The following is a 21,553-nucleotide window of genomic DNA, read 5'->3' as shown; positions in this document are numbered from 1 at the left end:
GTAGCAGCAGTTCAATAGTACGGAGTGAAAGACACCAAAACAGGAAAGATCCTGAATGAATCAAACAGGTCTGTTGTTTATGTAAGGGTCTCTGATGTGGACCCAGAACTAAATGTGTAACTGTGAGTTTTCCAGCCTCTTCAAAGATTTGGTCAAGAATTAGGCTTACGGAAACAATGAGGAAGCTTGTGCAAAGAGGCCCTCAGTGTGCTGGTTGCTGCATTATCCGTTTCCTTTCAGTACAGTTTTCCCCTCGCTGCGCTCCTCGTCTTGCTCCGGCTTTCATTCATGGCTGTTCTTCATGGGTGTAATTCATTACCACCTACATTGAAATGGTCACACACATGCCATAATGCATATACATTTGGATATAGGAATCAGGTTTAGTTTTTACTGCTTTTTTATCTGATATGAAATTGTGTGTTGGCCTCATGCCTATTTAAGCACACCACTCTGTATGTCTAGGGTAGTATGTGAATTGGCCCCAGGATGAGAACCAGAGTTTCTTATTTAAGCTGAAATGTTTAAATAATAAGATATTTGACATTTAGTTTCTCAATGTTTGGTTTGGAGACTGAACATTTAGCTGTGGGAAGGCTAAAATTGGTTCCCAAATTATTCTCAGGAAACTGGTGTCAAAATCGTTGGTTATGTTGAGCAAATCCGTGGCTGAAAGAAGAATGGACAAGAGGCCGATCAAAATATTGAAAAGCTTAGAACATTTGAAAAACACCATTAAACCTCTTTTTACCTCTGACTTTACTTTGACTTAAACTTCAGAATTTATTTTAAGACCTGTGGATTTTGTTCCTCAAAGGGATCTCTTAATGGCGAGTGTGAACAGCCATTATTACATCAATTGAACATTGTTTTCATGTCCATATGAGAAAGTGAATTTTTTAAGACAGATGACCGATGAAAAAATGTGAACCTTTATTATGTCATTCTGGTTTACTGTTCAGTTTCATTGTTACTATAATATAACTAATACTGTTTATTTATTATATTATAAATAACACACAAGGCAATTAAAATAGAATACAAAATAAAAAGGTAGCAAAATAGAACAAGGTAGAATAAGAAAAAATAATATAAAACTATAATTATATTAATATGATATATACTGTATATATTCTATAACAGAAGATGTACAGTAATGTGTATGCATGCATGATATATGTTTCATACAGCATATACACTTACAGGTCAGTTTATTTTTAATAAAAACTTTATTTACTTTTTATAGTCATAACAATATGAATGACATTTGATAAACCTTTTCCATATTGTTACATCAGAATCTCATTAGTTGGCACATCTGAATCTTAATAAAACATATTTGATACATTCTTTACTATTGGGCACCATAATATATATTTAAAAAAAAAATGAAATACCTCCATAACATCCATACTCTCCATTAAATGAAAACATAATGACATTAAGGCAGTAGAACAGTGGGTTTCTACTAACAGACTGCAGGTTAGCATACAAATAGTTCTTCTAAAGGTGTTTTCATTAATTCAGGCAGGTTAATAAAGTGATATGTTAAATGTATTACAAAATCTTACATCAATTTTAATCAGCTCACAAAAACAACTTGCCACAGAGGAGGGTTTAAATTGTTGTCAGTATTATAATTAATTTAACAGTGCAAACACAATTTACAAAGTAGTACAAAATATTTTTTTAAAGAATATGTACGTTTTTGACAATTTAACAACAAATGAGAAGCAGGGAAAACAATTTATAAAAAATGTGTTAAAAATGTGTTTTCTTTAAAACATCATTAACTTAATATGGGATTTATTTTGCACCATTTCTTCTTTTCACAATGTTAAGGTATTGACTTTCACTATGAACAGGTAGCTAGCCAATTCACTAATGCAGGACTGCAAGGCTATAAGAAGCTTTTCAAATGAAGACAACTTGGCGCGGGGGAGGCTTGAGGAGGTGGAGGAAGAGTTAAGTCCTGTCAGGTCAGAGAAGAAGAGGGCTGTTTAGTTAGCAAGTAGCTAGTCTACCTCAGTGGTTACTCAACTGCTCCTGGTAGAGCATCACAGTGCACTTGTCCCCCATCTGAGAGGGGTATTGTCTATCTTACACAAAGTCACAGAGCCATTCTTAAACCAGAAGCATGGGAAGACGGGTTCTGTGAATTTGGCATGGAAGGTGTGTATTAGCCTCAGCTCTTCCTTTTCAACATTGTAGTAGGTCAGCGTACCACTTTCCCAATCCAGAAAGACTGCTATTTTGGGGCAAACGGGCACTTGAATATGTTTGGATGTCTTCCCATGTCTGGCAATGTATCCTGTCTTTGAGCAGAGCAGGCTCCAGGACATCTCGTTGCATCCCAGGCCACCACTGCTATCCCAGCCTCTCCCCACTGCTTCATATGCCACTGCGATGCCAACATCCCCTTTCCACTCTATCTCCCAGTAGCCCAGGCCTGTCAGCCCCTCCACACAAAACACCTGAGTCCTTTTAAACCTGTCTTGGTGTTCAGGAGGTGTTACCTTCTTCTCTACCTTCTTCTTTACCTTCTTTACAGTTTTTACTTTCCTGTTGCCTTTAGACAGAACAAGCCTTCTGCCTGCTGTGTTTTCATTAAGCTTCAGATCTGCATCATCTGAAAGAGAAACAATAACAAATCATTTAGTGTTTTGTTGTGCAGTTAAACGACGATTACAACATAAATGCAAAATGAAAATCTAAAGCAAAGTAAATTAATTTGTGATTTTGATTCGAAAGTTACACCTAATTTTTATTTATCAGGCATTAGTTTAGAGTCTAAGGCTCTACTGAAATGATGACATTAAAAACAAAATAAAAAATAGTAAAGACTTACACTTCTTCAGCCCTGGCTTTAACCAATGCTCCCCACCGTAGTCCAGGCTGTACAAAATGAAAATAGTGTTGTCACAAACAGCTTCCAACTCTCAATAATTCTTCCAAGTCTTCTAGTGAGTTTTACATTTTATATCCTCTAAAAAAAAATACATAAAAACTGCACTTTGGTAGAACAGGCCACCTCCAAGCCATTTGCGCTGTGACGAGGGCTCACAAGAACATGTAGTTTTACTTTGTAGTGCTGCTGGGTGTTAAGTAGTAAAGTGCATTTGATATGGACATAATTAATACAGCAGAAAAGGACTCTCTCCTCAGCCCCATATACACCTCATTGTTTATTAAAACGTGATCCAAATTGGAATACACTACCTTTGTTTATTTTTTTCCTTTAAAACAGTTGTATAACTGCTATAAATCATCTTATGCTGTGGGGTGTGGGCTTAATCAAATCATGAGATGCTAAGCTTTCAATTGTTGTGCTGCATGAGCAAATATTTTGAAGATTTAATGCTTTAAAGTTATAAAAACAATTATGAGTGGAGTAAACAGCAACTCCACAGTAACGGAAGTGTGCCGTCCACGGCACGGTGCACGTGAGGCATTGAAAAGTGTTCGGATTATCTAAATTCTGTCCGCATTGTGAGTTAGGTGGGGCTAGCGTACATGACAACAAACATGGCATATCCCCGGTGAAGAAAACGTATGCCATGGATGGACATCATTCATTTTTTAATAGGTTTTTCCGAGGGACTTTACCACTTTGTGGGTTTTGTTTGTATAAGCTAGCAGTAAGGTGGAGTTAGGGGATTTGTCAACTTGGATTGATTGTTTTCCTAAGAATGTGGTCACACTATATACAGTAGATTGTCACAATGTGTTCTGCATGCATTTACACCTTGTGTTAATATGTGTTTTTCTTCACCCACATATCCAGATAAAGATTACATGTCAATGCCTAATGTAAATGATGACATTCTTGATTGTATTGGTGACTAGCCTGCTAGCTAATAAGGTAAATAATTAGTTTAGATTTTGTCTTAGTGCTGATGTAGCCTCATTATAACTAGGAGAGCCAGTTATATCACTACAAATGTACACATGTAAACCCTCTGACATCCTAACTTACCAGAGTTTCTTCAGGCTCGTATTTGGATCAGCAGCTATATCAGAGAGCATTTTTGCCCCCTCTGGTCCTGGGTGGTTGTAACTCAGATCCAGCTGTTTCAGGGAGGAGGTTGGTTTGGACTTGAGAGCTGAGGCCAGAAATGAGCAGCCTTTCTCTGTCACCTGACAACCTGAAAGACTGAAGATCACCCATAGTGATGTTATTGTTCCTTGCAGTATAATATACTTGACTTACTGATTTAGAAGGCTCATATTAATAATCAAATTTGAAAAATGGGCATATTATACATAATACAAATAATACATATATTTGGAAACATAAATATTGTTGTATCAGCCTTACCTTGGCTATGGTTTTGGTAGGGATATATGATTTCATTAATGATATTATTGTTGACCATTTATTTTTTGTTTTCAGTGGTCTTCAACAAACAGCATGAGACATGATCCATTTAGATATATTGTACACTCACTTGAGATTCTCCAGTTTACAGTGTGTACTCTGTAGGCCATCAACAAGCGCCTGCACACCTGAATCCAGCAGGTCGTTGTGACTCAGGTCCAGCTCTGTGAGATTACAGGATGCGGAGCTGAGGACTTTGGAAGACAGGCCACTGCAGGATTTCTCAGAGAGCTCACACCAACTCAGTCTGTGAAAATATTTGTAAGCATATACTGTATAGGCATGCTACATTGAAGACTCACAGACAAAAACACGGTCTATTAAAAATATTTGGACATCATAAGCCTTGTTTAGACTGCCAGACCAAATCCATTTTTTTTTGCATATCAAGATTGTTTCTCAGTCTGGGCGCTCTGACTGCTCAAATCAGATTTCCAAGTGTCTTTTGCATTACTTGCAACGCAACACATGCCGAGCAGAATCCATGCTGCTACTTAGCTGAGGGCTGTGAAGGAGAACAGCAGTCTGACAGAAGAGTATTTTCTAAGTGTATTTTTCATTAATTTCCCATCCTTATGTTTAACAATGGTTTAGTAGCCTGCAAATTAAACAGTTAGTGTGAAAGATGTGAAATATTGTCCACATAAATGATCAAACTTTTATGGAATATCAGCAAATGTAATTATGTTTTTTCATAGACGTCACAGACGTATGCAAGTAAGTGAAGTGACATTATTTTGTCATGTTTGGAGATGTTCAGCACTTTTCAGTTAGAATTTGCCACATTACAGAGCCAGAAAAGACTTTGCAGACATCACTAAGTGTCCGTGATAACCAGGTTAAGCAAGCTTTTAGTGCGTACGCAACATTATTACATGAGGCCCCTGGGGAGTTCAGTGCTTTCGTTTCGTGTTTTAAAACTTTCTTGTGGCAGTGATAGAGGCAGTGATGTTTCCCGTTTACTGTACGGGACTCTCACACTGCCTTAAAACTGACTGACAAGTCTAATCACCGGCTACATGACGTGACGTGGGGTTGTGTTTCTCCAAAAGTTGAGTCGGTCTCAATATTTTCCCCAGGCCTGCTGCATTTTCTTGTGTGAGCCTGCGGCAAACACCAAAACCCCCTGCTGCCACCTAAATGCATTAGCTTTATTCAAGATGAATGGAAAGATGTGCTTTTTTGCCACATCTGACAGCTGATGCAAGTGTGCGCCCACTAAGGGATAAATAAAGGGGTACCACAAAGATATGTGTTGGGTCCATTACTATTAATAGGCTACATAAACTATATTATAAATCCAACACAGACCAATAGTATCGATTTTTATGTGGATGACAAAGTCTTTCAACTCAAACTATACCGAGATTAAAATTTGCCTTTCACATTCTTCAGAAAAATTAGCAAGACAAAATCAGTTTTATTCTCAAGAACCCATAATTCCAGTCACATTGCCATGCCATTCATTTTAATGGTAATGAAATTGAAATTTAAACAGAATGTGGAGTGGGTTTTCTCTCTCTCTATATATATATATATATATATATATATATATATATATATAGCATATTTCTGCTGATGATTGTACACAGATTGTGTGCAAACTAGGTCATCATTTAACAATTTAACACTTTTGTAAATGGCAAACTTCTTTTAGTTTTGAAAGAAATATATAAACTTGGTATGTATAGCAAGACAACAAGATCATATATAGTACTTACAAAGCAGTTTTGGAGACTTTGACCACCGGCAACATTCCGAGAAGAACTTTCTCTGATTTCAGGTACTTTTTCAAATCAAACACATCAAGCTTCTCATCTGATGTCAGCAGCACAAAAGTCAGAGCGGACCACTGGGAGGCGGAGAAGTTTTCAAATGTGTGTGTTTCTGATTGCAGGTACTTTTTCACTTCTTCTACAAGAGAGTGGTCGTTCAGCTCATTCAGACAGTAGAAAAGATTGCAATTTTTATCAGCATCACTGTTCTCTTCCCTAATCTTTTCTTTTATATACTCAATGGTTTCCTTGTTGGTCTCCTTGTCTTTTTCTGTTTTCCTCAGCAGCTCTTTCAGTAGATTCTGATTAATTTCCAGAGAGAGGCCGAGCAGAAAGCGGAGAAACAGATCCCAGTTTCCATTCTTGCAATCTAAAGCCTTGTCCACTGCTGTCTTGTAGAAGTCAAATGCACGCAAGTCTCCAACTGCTGAAGAGGGCTTGCTAAACAGATTTTCACTTGTGTTATTGAATGTGTGAAAGACATAAAAGGCTGCCAGGAACTCTTGAATGCTCAAGTGGACAAAGCAGAACAATTTCTGTGGGTACAGCCCACATCCTTCTCGTTTGATCTGAGTGAATAATCCAGAGAAGACGGCAGTGTTTGTGATGTCAAGACCACAGTCTTTCAAGTTGTCTTCAGTGAAGAGAAGTTTTCCTTTCTCTAGCCCCTCAAAAGCCAGTTGCCCCAGAGACACGATAGTTTTCTTGTTTCTTGTATTCCAGCATGAATTTGTCTCAGAACTGTCACCCATCTCATCTGCACCATACTTTACATTAGCCTGTCTGCATTGTAACTCAAGGAAGTATATGTACATGTCAGTCAGGGTCTTGGGCATCCTTCCTTCTTCTTTTGTGTCCATGAAGTCTTCCAGAACTTTTGCAGTGATCCAACAGAAAACAGGGATATGACACATGATGTAAAGACTTCTTGATTTCTTGACATGTGAAATGATTTTCTCAGCCAAATCCTTGTCACTAAATCTCTTCCTGAAGTATTCCTCCTTCTGCTCATCATTGAATCCTCGCACCTCTGTAACCCGGTCAACTTTATCAGAAGGGATCTGGTTGGAGGCTGCAGGTCGGGAGGTGATCCAGATTTGAGCTTTAGGAAGTAGTTTTCCTTGGATGAGATTTGTCAGCAAAACATTCACTGAGGTCAGCTTTCTCACATCTGTCCAATCATCAACTTTACTGAAGTCAAGATCAAGGCGACATTCATCAAGACCATCCAGAACAATCAGAATTCTGTATTTGTCATAGTCGTCTATTTCTGATGTCTTCATACCTGGAAAAAACTGATGAATGAGTTCCTCCATACTGTGTTTTTCGTCTTTTCTCAAATTCAGCTCCCGGAAAGAAAGTGGAAACATATAAAATACGTCCCCATTTGCCGTACCCTCAGCCCAGTCCAGCATGTACTTCTTGGTAGCAAACGACTTTCCAATGCCTGCCAATCCAATCGTCAGCACTGTTCGAATGGGCATACTTTTTTCAGATGCAGGTTTGAAGATGTTATGATATTTAATCGATGTTTCTTGTTCTGCTGGTTTGAATTTTGCGTCTTGAACTTGTCTGATCTCATTTTTAACATTGACCTCTCCCCTCTCTCCCTCTATGATGTAGACATCTGTGTAGATCTCTTTCAGAACAGCGAAACTTTTCTGCATATCAATCCCCTCAGTCACGTGGGTAAATTCATCTGTCAGCTGAAATTTGAGCATCCCTTGACTTGCAACATCAGGTTTACCTGTAAGAGAATATTTTGTAGGTTATTGTGGACAGAAATGAGAAAATACTTGCGATGAAATGCTTAGGATCCAATTATATTTGTTTATCAAATCTAAACCACAGAATAAAAACTTAAGTTTTTTGAATTATGGTTTGTTTAGATTCAGCAGGGCTTAACCCTCATGTTGTCCTCGGGTCAAATTGACCCATTTTTCAATGTTCTTTTTAACTACCCAAAATAACAAGATCGATTCCACACAACGCTCTTCGGCAAGTACAAATCTCTACTTTCATTAATTTTGGGGTGTCTTATCTCAATTATGTTGTTGTTATTGAATTAGTATTGAGTAAAAGTTGACATATTCCAGTCTGTGATTACCCATCAACATACATTCCTTTCATTTTAGTCTAAATAATTCCTAATTTCTACTTCTCTAACTCAAACATAAATATAATTTCCTAAAAATTAGGGGTTTTTTACCATAAATTCCAAAAATAACTGTAAAACCAAAGTTAATAAGTGACAAACATTGAAAAAAGTGTTGACAAAAACGTAAGAAAAACTTAACTATATTGATTAAAAAGCGTCAACAAAAGTGTTGATTTTCAATTTTGACGGGAAGAGAACACAAGGGTTAAAACATTTAACAATATGCCTAATAAAAGGCTGAATATGATCATCATGACACTGGTTGGTTTAATTCTGAACTAGAGTTTGATTTTTGCTCCTCTCCCTCCTTGTCTGTTTTTGAGGTTATTTATTTTGGACAAATAAAAGGTACATTTTGTTTCTCTCTGTTGACTGGTGGCAAGTGCATGAATATTTAATTGCAAGACATTGTGCTATCAATATGTCCCAAACTGTACCTAAGGAATCAATTATTATATGGGCTGATCCGATCATATATATTTTTTATTGTTATAGGCTAAAATAGAGTCCAATCCTTTCTTTACTGTACTCTACTATTGCATATAGCATTCTGGTAGCAGGAATTTATAGGTAGCACAGGTTGTTGCTTTCATTGGTTAAAAAAAAATATAAAACGGCAATAATTAAAAGTAATTTTGATAAAACAGTCCCAACATTAAATGTGTTGGTTGTCTAGTTAAGTGCTCTCTGCCCGTCGGTGTCTGTACTTGTCAAAGGTTGTTTGTGAGGTAGAAGGCTCCATTCCATAACACTTCTGTACAATCTTCAAGGTTTCGTCTTCAGGTCATTTGTTTTCTCTCTAGCCGATCAGGTCACATCAATTTCAGGAGTTGCATTCTCCCAGTCAAATATCAGATCAGTAATCTAGGTTGAGACACTTTATAGCTTTGAACCAGGAGCTCCAATAGTGTCCTAATGTGTCTTTCACTGAGCCAGATACATTTCAATCAACAGTAAGATAAATAAATATCAGGCTCTGTATTGGCAGATACTCAATACTAAAATTACTTATTTTTGCAACCTTGTGGCCACTGTTTAATTGCACCCTTTGCAGTGTACCTGGCTGCCATCACCCCCACCCATAAGCTTACATCGTATTTCTGTCATCCTGTTGACACACGTTTGAGGCAGCTTCAGTCGGGAGGTTATCCAGAGCCGGGCAGAGGGAAGCAGGGTTCCTCTGATGAGGCTAGTCAGCAGCACATCCACTGAAGCTGGCTCCCTGACATCAGTCAATGTGGTTTTGTTGTCAAAGTCAAGAGGAGGTTGATACGCATCCAGTCCATCAAAGACAAACAAAATTTTGGTCTGTTCAAAGTTAGAGATTACAAATTCTTTAGTTTCTATAAAGAAATGATTAAGCAGTCCCACCAAACTGACTTTTGTCTCTTTTATCAAATTAAGCTTGGAGAAGTTAAGTGGAAATAAAACTTCTTCTTCTTTGCCCCATAGCTTTTCCTTTGCTGCATCAATCAACCAAGTAAAAATTGATGTATTGTCCTTTTTAGCCCACTCTTTTATAAATTTCTGCACATGGAAGGATTTTCCAATTCCAGCTTCTCCGGTAGTCAGCACAGTTCTGATTTTTTGTCCTTTTGTACCTTTGAAGATCTCAGATACTGCATTCACTTGTATTACTGATTTTGCCGCAGTGCATCCATCTTTCTCTCCATCATTGACCTCACCACTTTTGTCTTCTCGCATGATGTGTTCTGTGTTTTTCTGGTTAGGATGGTTTGTATCTTCATCTTGAGTGGTTTCTTTAAGAAATCTTTTTCTCAGGGCTGACACCAGTTTCTCCCGTCTCTTCGAGGTCTCTAAATAAACAAAATAAAGTTATAGATGAAAGATAGAAAAGACAAATTTTGCATAAAATTGTCATTGGTCATGGATGCATTTTTTTGTAGTATTTCTATATTAAAATCAAGTTCTCCAATGTAAAAATAGCAAGAAACATTATGCAGATTACACGATACATGAGATTTGAATGAGCTATGAATATATGTTACTGTCATAGTTTCATACCTCGACATTCTGTCAATTTATGAATGTACTCAGGAGGAATCTTATCAACTCCTGAAGGTCGAGAGATGATCCAGAGACAAGCAGAGGGAAGCAAATTTCCCTTGATGAGGTTTGTCAGCAGCACATCCATCGAGGCTGGCTTTTCCATATCAGTCAGGTCCTCGTTCTTTGCAAAATCCAGAGAAAGGGCACATTCTTCCAAGCCATCAAGAACAAAAGCTACTTTAGACTCTTCGTACTTGTAAACCCTGTGTTTATCATTATTGAGGGAATGATGAAGCAGATCTGTCATGCTTTCAACTTTGTCCCTTCTTGAATTCAGCTCGCTAAACTTAAGTGACACTATCAAGTCTATTTCTTTGTTGGATTTTTCTTTTGCCCAGTCTACCATGAACAACTTTGTTTGAACGGTTTTACCAACACCAGCCACTCCCTTCATTAACACTGTTCGCACTTTTTTCTCAGAAAATAATGCATTAAAGGTTTGTGGTTTAGCATTCTTGCTTTCACCAGCGGATACATCGTATATTTCTGTGTCAGGTTCAAGTGTTCTCAGTTCCTTTTCATGCTGACGAAGATGCTGGCGTACTCTTTTCTTCAAGGCTAAAGAAATAATAAAGACGCACAGAGAAAGCCAAATGCAGTAATGCAATTAGTTTTACACAATATAATGACAGCCATAAAACAAGATGTGTTGTATTATACCTGCAGTTAAAGCAAATATGCATATCAAATGATAATGAAGAAATGTAAGTATGAATTTTAAATGTTTTGAATTGTAATTACTTTCTTTTGTTTAAATGCATTGTGAAGCTAGCCAAGTTTCTTGATTTCTTAATTTACCTTTGCTGCGGCTACGCCTATCCTGGCCAGTCTTCATGGAAGCTCTGCTGGACACAGTCAAGACATGGTGTGTCAATACAGAAAGATACATTTACTGTGACAAAGATGACTATACTTATCAGTGCTGTCAGTTAAATGCATTATTAACGGCGTTAACGCAAACCATTTAAAAGGCGTGGATTTTTTATAGTGAGATAACGTTCTTTCTAGCTAGCAACTTTGTAGTTGTTTTTTTTTTTTTTTACACATGCTGTTGCAACAACTAGTAACGTTAGAAAAACTACAACACCACACCGGATCTAGCTAGACTGGAAACAAAACAACAGGCATGCCGCACACACCGTTTGGGCTTTGTTAAAATGCTGCTGACAGCTACACAGGGTAAAGTCTGACTGTATTTCACTGGAGAGGATTCCAACAACAGTCTGTAGCTGCCGTTGTCTGAGAAACACAGACTCAGCCTCGGCAGCCTCATGGTGCATTCAAAGTTATTGTACAATACCCTTTTCCCATCCAGTGTTTGTTTTTGCCGTTTTGTTACAATTGAACAAGGTTCTCTCTCTCGCACCATTTTAAAAAGGTATCGTATCACGTTGATTAGAACATTAAAATGAGAAAAAATAATGGAACAAAAAGAAATCAAGGCACATTTAGAATCGATAAAAATAGGTGATTAGTTGCATTAATTGCAAATTGTCATTAATGCGATTAATCACAATTAAATATTGTAATCGTTTGACAGCACTACTTGTTGCTACAATGTTTTAGGTCAAATGTATCTCTCAGGCTTCACTGCACTACTCCATTTTCTCATATTGTTACATTGTCTTTTTCTCTGTTATAGCTGTAAGTAGTAACACACGTTTTTTTCTTTCTAACTGCTCAGACAAGGAGTTGAGAGGATCATCATGGGGAATGTTGTTCGGTACAGGAGAGACTCGTCTTTGTGGCTGAAATGGCCTTTAACACAGATTACAATTACAAAATGTAACGTTTAACATTTTACATTTTGCTGGGTTCAGATGCATTTTGAGTGTTGTCTTTTTAGGTCGGTCATTCACTTATATTAATTTCTCTCTGTATCAAACATGCAACATAACAAAAATGTCTTACCCCAAATCTTCCTTAGAAAAGTTGGGAGGTTCACGGTTGGACCAGTCACTTTTTATGGAAACATTGCTGGGTGCAGGGGAGACCGGCCTCTGTGGCTCAGGAGGCCTTTAACACAGATTACAATTACAAAATGTAACAGTTTAACACTTTTTACATTATTGCTGGGTTTCAGGATGGCATTTTGAGTTGTTGTCTTTTAGGTCGGTCATTCACTATTTAATTTCTCTCTGTATCAAACATGCAACATAACAAAAATGTCTTACCCCAAATCTTCCTTAGAAAAGTTGGGAGGTTCACGGTTGGACCAGTCACTTTTTATGGAAACATTGCTGGGTGCAGGAGAGACTGGCCTCTGTGGCTCAAGAGGCCTTTAACACAGATTACAATTACAAAATGTAACAGTTTAAACATTATTGTTAAGTTTTAAAATGGTATTTATAGTTCTTCTCTTTTTATGTTAGTCCTTTTATTTAACTTAATTTCTCTCTGTATCAAACATCACCAAAATATCTTAGAGCTAAGGCTGTAAATAAATGCAAAATGAATCCGAAATCGAGGAAATCTGTGTCGTGGTGAGAAGGCAAACCTAAAACATTTAGGGAACGTTCCTTCTGGTTATAGCGTTCCCTAAACATTAAGAGACCCAACCAACTGAAATGTTCTCCTGCGGTTGCACTGTATCTCCACACAACGTTCCCGTTTGGTTGTTCTGAGTTTTCGAAGTAGTATAAAGGTTACAGTCATTTGATTTACATTCACTCAAAAAAACTAATTTTAAAATCTAAGTAAGATAAACAGCATAGTGCGACTTTGGTTTTTAACTGTATTAGGTAAAAATATTTAAAATCTATCAATGAACGATTTCACAACTAAGAAGATTCACTTCTTTCATTTCATTCTAATAAATGGCTCAGTTCAATGTGCAAATCCAACCATTACACCCCCACGCCAGTAGGGGGAAGACCTCTGCTCTCAGGTGACCGATTCAAGTCCGTCTTCCGTGTTGGATACAAACCACACAACCGGACCAAACAATTCAATTTCAAAAACAGCGCTATAGAGGCGCCGTTGTTGATGCTGACTCACCTTTAGCATACAATACATTCATTACAAATTAAACGTGTGTTTAAACTTCACCTGGGGAAATGACTTCAGAGGCTCTGGGTCAGCTCAGTCACTCCAGTCTTTGCCAGGTTGCATACTGCTGCAGACTGGCTGTGACAGACCGTGCTAAAGTTGGTTCTATATTGGACGTTGGCTATTAGCGACATTCAATAAATCTATTATGGAGTTTGGACCATTCAATATAAAACCAACTTTGCCACAGTCTATGACAGCTGGTCCTCACTCCCGCAGAAAGCTACAGGCACTGACGAGATTGAACGGGTTGCAAAAATCAAATACAAATTCAAGCATTTCCAAGCATTGTATCCAAAATTCACGCATTTAAGGATTTCAAGCGCCCCTAATCGAAATCAGGTGTTATTGCTTGGAAGTCTTATTGTATTTTTCACTTTATGCTTAGCTTGACTGATAAGAGGTTTTAATTTGACTTGTACTGCTTCATTTGACTTCTACTCTAGCAACCTCCCAGAAAAACTTTCCCGCGCTGGAGTTTGTCTCACACAGACGGTAAATTGCACAAACTGAATCAAGAATAGGAAAGAAAGATGATTTAAGCAATTTTGAGCGTGGCATGGTTGTTGGTGCCAGACGGGTTGGTCTGAGTATTTCACAATCTGCTCAGTTACTGGGATTTTCACGCACAACCGTTTCTAGGGTTTACAAAGAATGGTGTGAAAAGGAAAAAAACATCCAGTATGCAGCAGTCCTGTGGACGAAAATGTCTTGTTGATGCTAGAGGTCAGAGGAGAATGGGCCGACGGATTCAAGCTGAGAGAAGAGCAACTTTCACTGAAATAACCACTTGTTACAACCGAGGAATGCAGCAAAGCATTTGTGAAGCCACAACACGCAAATGAAAGTGAGACACACAAGGAGATGACGTATCCCCCGCAGTACGTAATGACTCAACCTCCTTGACCCCCTCATCACGCACATGGCCAAGTTGGGGCTCGCTCTCTAGGCCTACTCGCTTTTCAACATGAAATTAAAAAACAAATGCTATCAAATTTGCGGGTCACACATATGTAGGTTGCGCTATCATAAAAAAAATTCTGACATAACTAGAATGTGTCACTTTCTCAAAAGTAAAAGGCCTACATTAAAGAGGACGACGAATTACATTCACATAATTTAACTTTCACATCCTGAGGTGAGACTTTGACGTTTAAAAAAGAAAAGAATAAAACAACTTACTTGTCAGCTGATGTGGCCTCGGTGTGTTGCTGAGACATGTTGATTTTAGAGACAGTTTGACCTGTTTTCTGCTCTTTGATGAACACAGGACTCTCATTTGAAGCATTTAATCAGTCAACAAGTCACCAACCAGAGTAGAATTTTCCCTGAAGAATACATGAAATCCTTCAGTTCCTCTGACTTCCGTTGGCCTACATCGTGTTCAAACTCTAGCATCTCATGACTTTCTCCACTGTAATATGTGGACGTTGACCTTAATCAGCAACGTGTCCCAGCATGGAGATATCCAATTTGTGAGCAAGCTAGGTGAAGTTAAATCCTTGTTTGTAATTCATACAGCCATGCAGGCTTTATCATCGTAGTGCTCTCCTCCTTGCTGGCAGCACATTTTCATTATTTAGGATAGCAAAGGCATGACCGACCCTACTGTGCTTCCGATTGCATAGTAGCCTACTCATTGCCTTAGTTGGTTGGATTGGTCATATTGTGGCAAAGGGAGTGTGATTGGTTAAGGTAAGGGTAAGAAACAGGGTAAGCCAAACAGAAGCAGAGAAAAGAAGAGTAGGGCAGGATGTATGCCTTCGCCATCCAAGGCAGAGATTGACACAGCTACACTTTCACTTTCATTTTTATTTTATTTTTTTGGGGGGGGTAGGGGGTAAGTTTTTTGTCTTGGATATCTCTCTCAAAACCAGATATTCTTTCAAGATAAATTGCGATGAACCTGGGAATTGATCTGTGTATAAATAAGTATGTGGCCAGCCTGTTGCTGAGACATATTGGTTTTAGCTGCAATTTGATTGCAATTTGTTTTCTGCTCTTTGATGAATACAGGATCTCATGACTTCCTCCAAAGTTAGTGTGAGAGGGCCAAGTCATTAGTTAATGAACAATAACATAACTGTAATATGTGGACCTTGACCTTAATGTGTAGCTATGTAATCATTTAATATGGTGTAATCTAATTAAAAAGGAAAGTAAGCAAGGGATGATACCAGTCAAACAGCAGAATTTGTATTAATGTTTATCTTTTCCAACAACTAATTTAATTATTTTGAGCATGCAGAAGTCAACATAGAAAAGACAAGCAGTTGTTGAAAACATATCCAACAAAATAGTAAAAAAATAATTTTACCAGCAAATTTTCTTAACCTATATGCATGAAAAGGAGTACAATGGTGAGGAGTGAGGGTTAAGACATTGATTTTGGTTAGGGTTGTCATTAGGTTTAGGCATAGTAACATTTAGGCTCAGGGATGGTGTTAGTGCAGTTGTGATGTCAAGGGTCCTCACATGTATGTTTGTGTGTGTGCGTGCGTGCGTTTGTGCCTACCTGTAATGAAGGGTGCAGTCATAGTGATCAATCATGGTGGTGTTATTGTGTGTCAGGCATTTTGAGAGTGTGTCTGTTTCAGAATAAAAGCATGGAGCAAGGAAGGTAATTAATTGGGAAGACTCGCCATAGAAATGCAGGAATTTAGAACCTTCTCAATCTCACTCTGTCACGCATCGCCACTCATAAGGTCCACATACACACAATCAAACATACCAAATGGCAGACACACACATGACCCTGCAGACCTGTGCTGTATTTTGTCCAACAGTGTGTGTGTGTGTGTGTGTGTGTGTGTGTGTGAGCAGACTGATGGAGGTGGTATCAGGAACAAAGAAGGCCTTCACTATGGGATTAGGGAATCAGATGGCACATCAGCCTATAACATTCCACAGAGACTCATGGACTTTGTGAAATACTACCTGGCTTGCATGAGCACTGCTGGGATACAGCTGTGCTCAAATACCGCCTAAAGACATTCCACTCTGGATGTTTTCCACAATTTGGCTGTTAACATGCATCCAAGTAAACATGTACTTTGAGGAAACAAAATAACTTGAGATATTAAGGCAGAGATTGAGAAACATGACAGAGGTAAGAGCGAAAAAGATGGAAGGAAGTGAAAAGATAGACAGACAAAGGAAGTGAGACTTGCCCCAGTTACTGTAATTTAGTTGATAAAAACACTTCACACTCCTCACCTGTCAGATCCTGTTAGAGAAGAGAACGTTGTTAGTGACTGGTAGTGACCTGGAAACTGGACACACAACCACACACAATCTTTGATATCCTTATGGGGACTTTCTGTGACTAGCTTATTTCCCTAGTCACCCTCCCTAACCGGGATCAGTTTGTCAAATTTAAATGGTCATTTAAAGCATTATCTGTCTGTATCCTGAAACTTGAAACCGTTTTTACCATATTCAGGTTGCTCTATAGGTTTTTTTCTTATTTTGATATGCTTTCTTTAAAGGACGTTTCACAGGCTGGACTACAGCCATCTCTAGCTGTGATTACTTCAAGAAAGTGCTCCTGCAAATCTAGCATGTGGCTATAACCCTCTCATGCTCAAAATTAGATCAGGAGGAGTAAAGTTTTCTACTGAAATATATACGTACATACTATTTATGCATTTCTCTTCATGCAGAGCAATTGACTGATGGGCTAAGGTATGATCCTACTCTTTTTACTCCAAAAGTGCTATTTGTTTTGGCTCCTGGGGATATTAATGTTAAAGGTGCACACACTCCGAATAAGACTCACACTCACAGGAAAAATAATCATAGTAACATGTGAGACAGGTGCACTTTTGTTGAGAATTGGCTGCACTTGCAACTGCAAAATCTTTTCATATTCTCACCTCAGTTTTACCATTCATATTTCTTTGGCTGATATGTTTGAGCAAATAGTTTTTATCAGAGCACCCCAAACATGATACTTTCATAGTGAAGCTATACTGTCAGTTCAAATACATTGAAGCCACCACAGACATTGAGGCCATATTCAGACAAACAACAACAACTAAATAACATTACTCAAACTGGATTTCCTGGATGACTATTCATATTCTTACTGTTCATGTGATCACCAGCATAGGGCTTCATGTTTCTTTAAAACATTGCTAGTTTTGGTCAGTTTGCCTCCTAACCACTGTGTAATCAGCTCTTCCCAACAGAATCCTCAATAAGGTGATGACGTTAAAGTGTAACTACCCCCACTTACCACCCCTCATATTTAGTAAATGCAACAGATGAGTAATTTCTTGGTTTTACATGCACAAAATCCCCACTTGAGTAACATAGAATGCCACCTCCAGATCAACAGATACTGTTGCAGGGCAGGCCTTGATATGACATGTTTAGTTTCTGTTGCAGAGATTATCTTCCCCTGAGAGAAATTTCTGTGAAATTACTTTTAAATTACCCAAAAAAATTTTCTGTTGTCAGGAATCACAAAAACTCCAATGTATCCAGATAACTATTGATACACGTTGAGGCTATGTTAGGTATTGTAAATACCTGGTCTGAAGTCTATCATGTCACCTTTCAAAATGCATGTTTAAACACGAGCAATTCTGACAAAACAACCACCCAATCTGGTTCCTCCTTTTTTTATTGCCTGATCACATCTCTGGAACAGTATCACTTTAAGATTGAGAGTGTGGCTCCTGGCAGTGGTGAACTGCACAGTGATTGATGACTATGTGCTCCTGCAGTCTCACTGTGTCAGGTAGAGCAACTCTGGATTGACACTTGTTGAAGCCGGTCTGCATTTACTCACATCCAGGACATAATTCAACTGTGTGGGTTGCCAGCAGGCTGATTGGCTTTTTCCTTTTGTGAGTGTGTATGCGTGCGTGTAGGGGGTGTGTTTCCAGGTGCCTGAAAGAGGGTTGAGTGTCTAAATGTTTCCAGTAGAAGAATTTAACCTCTGAACTCCAAAGGAAAGTGCTTTTCATTCATCAATAAGAAAATGGACACACTCTCATACATACACACATACAGTCACGAGCAAACACACCATTAAGCACATATGGGAATACAGCACACACATACACTTAGTTATAAGCTGCCATGATGATTCATGAGGTCATGGTGCGTGATTATTTCCCTGAAGGCCGGACTCTGACCTTTGACCCCTCCAGTGGCAGTTTAGTTCTCTCTCAGAGAGGTCACATCCGTACAGTTGTCTGTCCTCTTCTTCTTTCACCTCGGTTTGTCCCATCCATCGCTTCTCACCTTCTTCTCACCTTTAATCTTTGCCTTCTACAAATTTCTTTATGACGTTTTCTTGCCATCCACTACACCTCCTCAAAGAGGACACAGAGTTGATCAAAGTTATGAGCTATTGGAATGTTTTCTGGTTTGTGATCCATAAACTCACAGCTACTCATAAAGTTAACATGTAATTTCCTGCATCCGCTTGTTTTATTACATTGACTGGCTTGATGGATGAAGTGACCATAAACACAAGACATTCACGACAGAACAACTGAACATGTGAGAATCCCCTCCCAGTGGTGAAGTGTAACTAAGCACATTAACTCAAGTGCTGTACAGTTTTGAAACACTTTTACTTAGAGTATTTCCATTATATGAGCATATAAAGACAAGGATCAATAATTAATATTCCAAAATCTATCATACTATAACCTATGTAAATAATACATACTTTTATATCTTTTGATACTAAATGCTGGTAATATTTTGTACTTTTACAAAGTAGATTTTTGAGGCCCAGACTTGAACCTGCAATGGAGTATTTTTACATTAGTACAGCTATACTTTCACTTGAGTAAACAGTTCTCTCCATGTCTATGATCCTCTTCAACTTCAACTCAGAACCTTCTATTGGGAAATTGTTATGTGGATGAATAGGGTTAGGTTAAAAAGAGACAAACGTTAAACTTCAATATTCCGCACATTGTTAGCTGTATAATTCTGATTGAACATTAAGGCTCTAAATCACATTCAGTCTCCTTGAAACTGCTGTGTGGACAACATTTTTCCATCAGTTTACTTGACACTGGGAGGGGCAGAAAGGAGTAAGCACCAAAGCCTGAGAAGATTGCATTGTTACTTTTATAGACAAAATAAAACCAAAGTCTGTTGCAACACATAGGCAACAGGCAGCAATAAAAATATAAGCAGTGAAATTAAAGTTGTTGTTTTTTTGAGGGCGGTGACAAGATTCCCAGCGCCAACCCGGCCTCCATATCATGTATACTGTGCTCCTAATACGCTTTGCCAAATACGGCATGTTCCCATTGTGCCTTTCTTTTTGTGAACACAGACAAGACAATCTCCTCTTCTTCTAATCTCTTCTTAACTTGTAAAAAAAAAAAAAAAAACTCTTTCTGCTAAGTTTAGATACAAAGGTCAACCAGCTAAGCCACCATCTCATATCTAATCTTCAATAACCATTAACAGCTGAAACCCACTTAGCTGCAGTAATTATGGAGGGGAGAAAGGGAAATGGAAGGGCTGAAAAAAAACAAAGAGGGAAAGCTCAACAGCCTGCTAACATTCCTTCGTGCTCCTCATCATGTTCTCCCTGTTGCTTCCTCTTTTCTTTATTCTTTTCATCTTATCCTAAACCCCATCAATATGGGTCCATTAGGCCTGAAAGACCATTTATGAAATGGAGACTAGACAAATAATCTCATCTGTAATTACTCTCAGTCCTTCTGAAAAAAATCCAACATATACAAACTCTCACCTACACGCTCACACACACATATTTGTGTTTCGTATTTCTGGACACATGATACAGTCAATGTACACTCTTTCTATTTCTTTCTCAGACTATTGCCTCTCTGTCAAATCCAACTTAACACTCAGATGTTTAAAGAAAATGTAATTTATGTGTTGGAATAGTATTTTAGTATTTCCACCTCTTATATTTTCCTACTGTGTGCTGCATTTTAACAGTTCATGCTTAGCTTATTTGCCTCTTTATATATGCTATATATATATATATATATATATATCAGATCACATATTTATTTATTTATGCATTTTTTGTTTCATTATGTCATATAAAAATTGAAATGTACTGTGTGATAACAGATGTTGTGTAAGTGAAAGAATGAAAGTATTAAATGAGAGAGTGGGAAACAGACTGTGTGAACTTCTTTCCATATATTTCATCAAGTACTGACAGTGGTGAAAGCTCTTCTTATTGTGAGAGAGCCAGCCCACTTTAGCCAAGTGAGAGTGTGAAGACTATTCAACACTAATGGACTCATCCATTACGGTTTTGTGAAAACACAGACTAAGTGGAGGAACACTGGCAACGGAGGTGTGTGTGTGTGTGTGTGTGTGTGTGTGTGTGTGTGTGTGTGGTTGTGTGACCAGCAATTGATTCTCAAATTATTGAAAGTTTGAATGCACACCTGTGTGTACGTTAAGTGTTTTTGTATGTATAATGTGTGTGTGTGCTGAAAAAAAAGAAAGAAAGTGCCGCTTCGTTCCATTACAATCTAACGTTAGCCTAACGCTAACTATTAAGTAGCTGCACGCTAACGCGAGAAAGCTGTACTCTTGGCGGCCAATGCTGGTCATTTCTTCCAAATGTTGGGGTCAAATTACTGCTGGAACAGGTCCGGTTGTGTAGTTTTTGTTTAGAAGCCTACTGGTGATTTTTCATGGTCCTTTCATAGTAGCTCCAGCTGCTGCTAGTGTAAAAACAGCATGGCTGCGCCGGAGCCAAGCATGGAGCCAGAGAATGTCTAATAATAATTATTCTAATAATAATAATCCATAGACAGGCTCTGATGGAGGCAAGGCAGACCTCAGATTCCAGAAAGTACTCTGGCTAATCAGTGCAGACTGGGCTTTGTCGGGAGGAGGGATTAAAAAGACGGGCGCTCCTACAGACGGTTAGGCTGGGTAAACCCTGCGCACTCTGCGGCGATTTGATTTCATCCTGCAGCTTGGTCTGGTAACCTGCACGTTTAATTCTCCTGTGTCAGTTCACAATTTTGCGGGAACCAATCCCAAACTGGCTCATCTACCTGGCGCACTATTGGCGGGTACAACACGATGACAATAGAGCAACAACCAAGCAGCTTCTTGTTTACATTTAACATAGCGGCCACCGAAGCACAG

At 38.4% G+C, this 21,553-nt stretch overlaps 1 protein-coding gene across 4 annotated transcripts; it reads right to left on the bottom strand.

Annotated features, from left to right (window-relative positions):
- Nucleotides 1-1,215: 1,215 nt before the first annotated feature.
- Nucleotides 1,216-14,919, bottom strand: LOC116692810 (uncharacterized). Of its 4 annotated transcripts, none has more exons than XM_032521348.1 (11): nucleotides 14,612-14,919; nucleotides 12,556-12,660; nucleotides 12,293-12,397; nucleotides 11,180-11,226; nucleotides 10,337-10,939; nucleotides 9,403-10,128; nucleotides 6,100-7,900; nucleotides 4,449-4,625; nucleotides 3,977-4,153; nucleotides 2,849-2,895; nucleotides 1,216-2,629 (listed from the first exon to the last, which is right to left on the bottom strand). In XM_032521348.1, the coding sequence occupies exons 1-11, from the start codon at nucleotides 14,647-14,649 to the stop codon at nucleotides 2,058-2,060; spliced, it is 4,398 nt and encodes a 1,465-aa protein (XP_032377239.1). In that variant the 5' UTR covers nucleotides 14,650-14,919; the 3' UTR covers nucleotides 1,216-2,057. The 4 variants fall into 4 exon arrangements, with proteins under 4 accessions (XP_032377239.1, XP_032377240.1, XP_032377241.1 ...); XM_032521349.1 differs by having other exon boundaries at nucleotides 11,180-11,223; XM_032521350.1 differs by lacking the exon at nucleotides 12,556-12,660 and having other exon boundaries at nucleotides 14,612-14,918.
- Between the last annotated feature and the right edge of the window lie 6,634 nt (nucleotides 14,920-21,553).

The sequence above is a fragment of the Etheostoma spectabile genome, chromosome 7 (assembly GCF_008692095.1).
Source record: "Etheostoma spectabile isolate EspeVRDwgs_2016 chromosome 7, UIUC_Espe_1.0, whole genome shotgun sequence".
NCBI lineage: Eukaryota > Metazoa > Chordata > Actinopteri > Perciformes > Percidae > Etheostoma > Etheostoma spectabile.
The sequence above is the reverse complement of the archived record's forward strand: the minus strand, read 5'-3'. Positions and strand labels throughout refer to the sequence as shown.